Raw genomic sequence first — 6,000 nt, 5'->3', positions numbered from 1 at the left:
GCGGCGGTGGCGCCCGGCGCCTCCTGTGACAGCGGCAGCGCCGCTCCGATCCTCCTCTGGCGGCCGCCGCCATGTACCGCTACTTGGGCGAGCTGCTGGCGTCCCGCCTGGCCGCCGGCTCGGTGCTGGCGGGCGCGGAGCCCGGCGGGCCGGCGGCGGCGGCGGCCGGGGGAGCGGCGGCGGCGGCGTGGGGTGGGGGCCGGTGCCCGCGGCGGCACTACTGCGAGGCGGCGAAGAAGGAGGACGACCCCAACTTCTTCAAGATGGTGGAGGGGTTCTTCGATCGCGGCGCCAGCATCGTGGAGGACAAGCTGGTGGAGGGGCTGCGCACCCGCGAGAGCATGGAGGAGCGGCGCCACCGCGTCCGCGGCATCCTCCGCATCATCAAGCCCTGCAACCATGTGCTCAGCGTCACCTTCCCCATCAAGCGCGACAACGGCGAGTGGGAGGTGATCGAGGGCTACCGGGCGCAGCACAGCCAGCACCGCACGCCCTGCAAGGGAGGTGAGCCCCGCCGCTTTCCCTGGGCCCGCGGAGGGCCGGGCCGCCGGGCCCGCGGCCGCCCCGCCCCGCCGTGCCCCGCCAGCCCTGCCTGCCCCGCCGGCCTGTCCCGCTGCCCTCCCGGACAGGGCAGGCGGCGGCTCCCTGTGCCAGCCGCGGGATCCATACCCAAGGGAAGGCAGGGGCAGAGCGGTCCCCCCGCTGCCCCGGGCCCGCGGGTGACCCGGGCCGGTGTCACGGCCGGGCCTTGGCCGCAGCCACCGCCGGGCTGGCCCTGGGCGAGGAGAGCGGTGCGAGGGCAGCGCCCGCCGGATTTTAACTCGGTGTGACTCAGACCTCGGTAGTGTTTGTTGGGAAACGTGAGAACAGCACGCTGGGAGTGCCCGCTCTTGAGTCGGGAGCTGGAGGAGCCGCTGTCCCTTAACACTCTACCTGCTGTGTTGGCGAAATCCGAATGCTCACACAGCAAACATCCGTAGGGAAAAATAACAAGTTTTGATAACAAGTTAACTGTGTATCCAGATACCGGCTGGATACACAGGAAGACAAAAGTGATTTTTCTAGGAGTGCCTTAGCTCGGCATAGGTGGCACGAACACATGCCAAGGGACCGGGAGGGTGAATCCCGCTGGGCTCTCGTGGATCCCGCTGTGATTTCAGAGGAATCAAACTCCCTTTTAGTCTGGGATAGATTCCATTTCCTTGAAAAACAAGTACAGATGTCCTCCAGCATAACTTAAGATCTCTGATCTGTGTGGACAGTTAGGTATTGGAAACCATTTCAGGACTGTGGCTCAAACCAGAGCTTCTATAGTCTGTAAACACATTTATTTTTCTTCAGTGGAGACCAGCTTTGTGGTAGAGAATGATGGTTACAGAAAGCAAGTGATTTCTTATCAATGAAGACCTCTAACTTCGAGACTAGAGTAGGAAAGGTGTTCTTAGGTAACTGTGTTTGTGACAGTTCAGCTGGTGTGTATATGTGACATGGGGATTTTTCTTTTTGCAGCACAAATAATCTATCCTGTTAATGTCATTCCTAACATTCCAAAATCAAATATGTAGCGAGTGTCCTGTGCCATGTTTAATTCTTACCCAAAAGAGGCTAACTCAGCTTGCGGTGTTTACTTGAAAAAAGAATGACCAGCATCAAACTGAGTCTTAGCTTGGGCGTGGCTGGAGCTTACTCTGTGGAGCTACTGTTTCTCTGCCATTACTATAATTTCTTTTAAAATGCTGATGGTTATTACGCTGCTGTTTTGTCACTGCTTAAGTTACTCTTTGCTGCTGCTTAGAAAAAGTCCTTTGCTGTACAGCTGGTGTTACTCTTGAGATTCCTGCTTGTATAACAAAATACAGTTTGGTGGCAAACAAAGTAATGAGATAGTATTATTATATGATGGCTTCTAATATTTCACATTCATATTGCTCAGGACTGAAGGAATTAATGCCTTCACAACAAAAAGTTGTACAATATTTTATAACACTGTACATTAACAAAACCCACCAGGTGGGTGATTGGACATCCTCTGTTCTGGTACCTACACTTCTAAATCCTCAACAGAATTCTTGATTTTCGGTGGCATTTGTTGTGCCTGTCTACACTGACACTGAAACAAACTCTGGAGCACTTATGGAAAGTTACAACTGTAAATTTCAAGGCAATTGAAAATGACAGCTAAAGGAAATAGGAAGTCTCAATAAATTGTCCATTTCTTCTTGTGCTGCTCCTTACCCCCTGTGGATTTAGGGAAGGAATTGCAAATGATATTTCCTTTCTGTTCTTCAGCATAGTGATCTTTAATGGACTTCACCTTCTAATGCTCTCTAGGAATTTGCCCACTATCAGATGACAGATTTTGGATGTGCACTAAATTTAAATGGGATGCATGTTAAGAGTAGATCAACTGCTTGAAACCTGCTATGAAAAAAAAAGTGTGAGGAAGTAGAACATTTCTACTTAAACTGCAAAGGAGTTGTAAAGATATTTCAGCATTTAGAGTACATTTGATCCACCCAAAATGCACCAACAACTTGAGCTTTTGTCTAAAAGGGATTTTTAAACTAAAATCCTAGTAGATTCCACAGGAATAAAAGCACTAACACAATGAAATGCAACCCAAAATTCATATAATAGTGTGAAATGGGAAAACATGCTGAAGTAAGTGTCCCACACACTGTGGACCCCAGAGTCCAATGTAAGTAGTTCTCACCATGAAGAAACAGCAAGGGACATAAGGCCACCTTTTAAAAGAAGGGGTGAGTTGGCAAGCGGGAGGCTTGGCGAATAGGAGGAGGAACTCAGCTTCCAGATCTTTTCAGATGCAGAATTGTGACCTTTAACTTTGCACTTCCTGAGAAGTAAAATTTGGTAAAGTGAGGTTCCCCATTCTGCTTTTTTTTCTTGCCTTGTTTTTAGGATGTGTATTTTGTAAGATAGTGTTTAGTTACTGCTAGGTGATCACTAGCAAATCGGGATGCTTTGTCATGTCTGTCACTCTTTCAAGGAGCATTGTGCTTTAAAAGCTCATTTCTTGTATTTCTTGAGGTTTACATAAACTGAACGGTAAGAGATGCTGTTTAGAGAATACTAAAATACTGTTCTGTATGCAGATTGGACAAATTATCAAAGTACACTTTAAGATTCAAGTATGGAATGTAGGAAAACAAATACTTTTAGGCCTTTTATGGACTGTCTTCCATTAATTGTTCCTAATTTCTTTTTGTACATCCATACCAAAATACTGCATCAGTGATTGTATGTTACTTCTGAATACCTTTTTGTTCATAAGGACATTTACAAATTTAACCATGAACTAATGAAGAGTTTATACTGTAAATCAAATTTAAAAACCTTGATTTAAATGCTCTAAACTTGGGGTCCGCTGAATTACTCAAGGAAACAGAATCTAAAAGAACATTTTAATTATCTGCACTTTAGCATCAGCTTCTGTTTCTACAAATTGTTTGTAGCTAACAGTATAGCATTTAGGTTATGTTCCTTCTGTCATGGATATCATCTTTAATTTCTTTGGCTGCTCATTCTCTTTTGGAATGAAACCTCAATCCCTGCTTAGTGGTCCAGCCCAAATATGGAAAGGGCCAAACTTTTAAATGCAAGGTTGATCTTTATAAATCTCTCATGTGCATGCAGATGATATCTGCTGGTAGACATCATCAGTTCCTTGACTAGTAGCCCTTCTGCGCCTCCTTCTCTGCTGGCTTCTCTGATACAGCCAGATGAGGGCAAATTCAGGATCAGTCTTATGGGTTTTGGATTGGCAAATTTCTACACCTTGGTGGGATACTTGACCATCACATTTCTGTTCAAGAACTACAGTGCTCTTAATACCCTAGTTCTAACAATCTAAAGCATTGTTCATGAAAATAGGAAGTTGTTTAATGGTTTATCCTACTTTCTTCTCCCAGAGCAGATGTAAGAACACAAGTCAGCTTGGCTGTGTTGCATATAGTTGTCACTACATGATAGTGCAGGTGATTCTGCTTTGGGTGAAGAGAAGTGCTTTTCCAGAAAAGAGGCACTAGGTACTGAAACATGCTTTCTTTTCAGGATATAACTTGTGGGGGCTTTTCACCTTCCTTAGTGAACCCAGAAATAACATTTCTTATTGAATAATGTGGCACTTACCTATTAATGTAGAAGTCAATCCTTAGTTCTACTTTGGGGTTGCAAACCTTTGCAACTCGAGAAGGTGGTAATTCTTTTTCCTTTTGTGTCCTTCTCTTTTGTGGTTTAGGAATCTTTACAGAACAGTCATGAATATCCCCATTTAAGTGGTAGGTCTCACAGTATATTCATGTTTTAAAGAGTCCATTTTCTGCAATGTAACTGTTCTCTGGAAAGGAAAAATCAGTCTGATGCCTCCTCATCCCATTGAGAACATGTGATAAGCAGTTTTCTTGTGTTGGAACTCAAGGTGCTTACAATCCAAACGTAGTATTTGTACAACTGGACTGATGCTGCCTGGTACCTGAAGTAATGCTGTGGGTCAGATCACTCTTTCCTTTGCTTGTGCAATGACTTGCATGCCAGTGGCCAGCACTAACAGGAAACCACAGCTGCTCTTGTTCACTGCACTGACAGCTGCCTAAAGAACTAAAACAAATAGGGTACAGGAAATGAGATGTCTGAATACAGATGACTTTGTTGGAAAGTAGTCTGGCAGTTCCTACTTAAAATAATGAATCTTTCTAAATAATTTCATCGGGTTCTATAGGTGAGAAGCTGGTTAAGCAGCTTTTTTATGTGGTTGCTGATGGCTATTTATCATTAATGAGTCAGTTGAAGAAAATAGAATAAACTTACTGAATTCCTACCTGCTTAGTAGCATGAAAATGACTTCATGTTTGTTAGGCAGCACTTACTGCAAGGATAAAGCTATTAAGTGGTTTTAAAACTTTTTAAAGGCTTTTCATGTTGACCAGCTGTCCAAAAGGTCTGTTATAAATGAAACCAAATGAATCAGAGCTGGGAAACAGCCTAACTTTTGTTTGTGCTCGCAATTGCCGTAACCAAGTCTCAGCTGCTTCCTCATTGCAGAAAGGCTTTACAACCATCTTTAGTTCCAGACTAGATTTAGTCTAACTTTCACTTACGCAGGAATTTTGAAAAGCCTTTTCATACATTACTTTAAAGTTCACTCTTTTATATAAAGACAAATGAGTCTTACTTTATTTGGACAGTTGACTTGAAGGTGAATCAATCTGATTTGCTGTGTGGTGCTGCCTTGGCTAATTAGTGGAGGAGATGTTCTTTACTGCAAAACTTTGCTATCTTCTGGCTTTTCTTCTGCCTCTCAGGAATTGTCCTTCTCACTTGACTTATAAGTTCTTGTTAATGAGTTTTACTACATAAGGTGACTTTTGTTCATGCTACCCTTGCCGCAGTTTTCCCATTGCAGAGGTCTAAGGCTGTCACTAATCTCAGTGCCCAGTCACCAGATATCCTCTCTTGTATACGTTATCTTGTTTAAAACAGTATACATACACGATGATGGTAGCCTTACTTTCAGAAGAAAAACCTGTGCGTGCAGGAGTTGGACCAGTACAACCCCGTGTGCTGTTCTGCCTGTAATGACATTGTTTGTTCCATTTGTAGGAGGGATAAGTAAGAAATAGTGCTCTAAGGTTTCTTTGCTGCAGCAAAGCTGTTTATCCTGGGGTTGTATTGGTGGCTTTGCTTTTCAAAGTGATGAATGGGTAAAAGTTGAGGTCATGTCTTTGGCCCAGGAGCCTTTCAGAGTTAGACATGGAAACATACCCTATGAACCATACCACAGATGGAACTATAACATAGACCATCAGTAACTTGAAATAAAAGATGAAAACTGATCTAACTTCAAAGGAGTGTGAGTTTAAAAAAAAAAAGGTAATTAGCCTGATTGTGATAACGCTTGCAGTGTTATAGCTAAAGCTTATACAAGTGCCTTATTTTCATAGAATCATTAAGACTGGCAAAGACCTCTAATATTGAGTCCAA

The 6,000-nt window shown here is 44.1% G+C and overlaps 1 protein-coding gene across 1 annotated transcript in view; it reads left to right on the top strand.

Moving 5' to 3' along the window:
- The first annotated feature begins 21 nt into the window (after positions 1–21).
- GLUD1 (glutamate dehydrogenase 1) overlaps positions 22–6,000 on the top strand; it is a 29,553-nt gene continuing 23,574 nt past the window's right edge. The window contains exon 1 of the mRNA XM_027698643.1: positions 22–504. Coding sequence (XP_027554444.1) covers positions 72–504 — 433 coding nt within the window. The 5' untranslated portion in view covers positions 22–71. The remainder of the gene's footprint in view (positions 505–6,000) is intronic.

The sequence above is a fragment of the Neopelma chrysocephalum genome, unplaced genomic scaffold (genome assembly GCF_003984885.1).
Source record: "Neopelma chrysocephalum unplaced genomic scaffold, ASM398488v2 Primary Assembly neopelma1_131, whole genome shotgun sequence".
Taxonomy (NCBI): Eukaryota; Metazoa; Chordata; class Aves; order Passeriformes; family Pipridae; genus Neopelma; species Neopelma chrysocephalum.
Note: the sequence above shows the minus strand (reverse complement) of the source record. Positions and strands in the feature narration are given on the sequence as shown.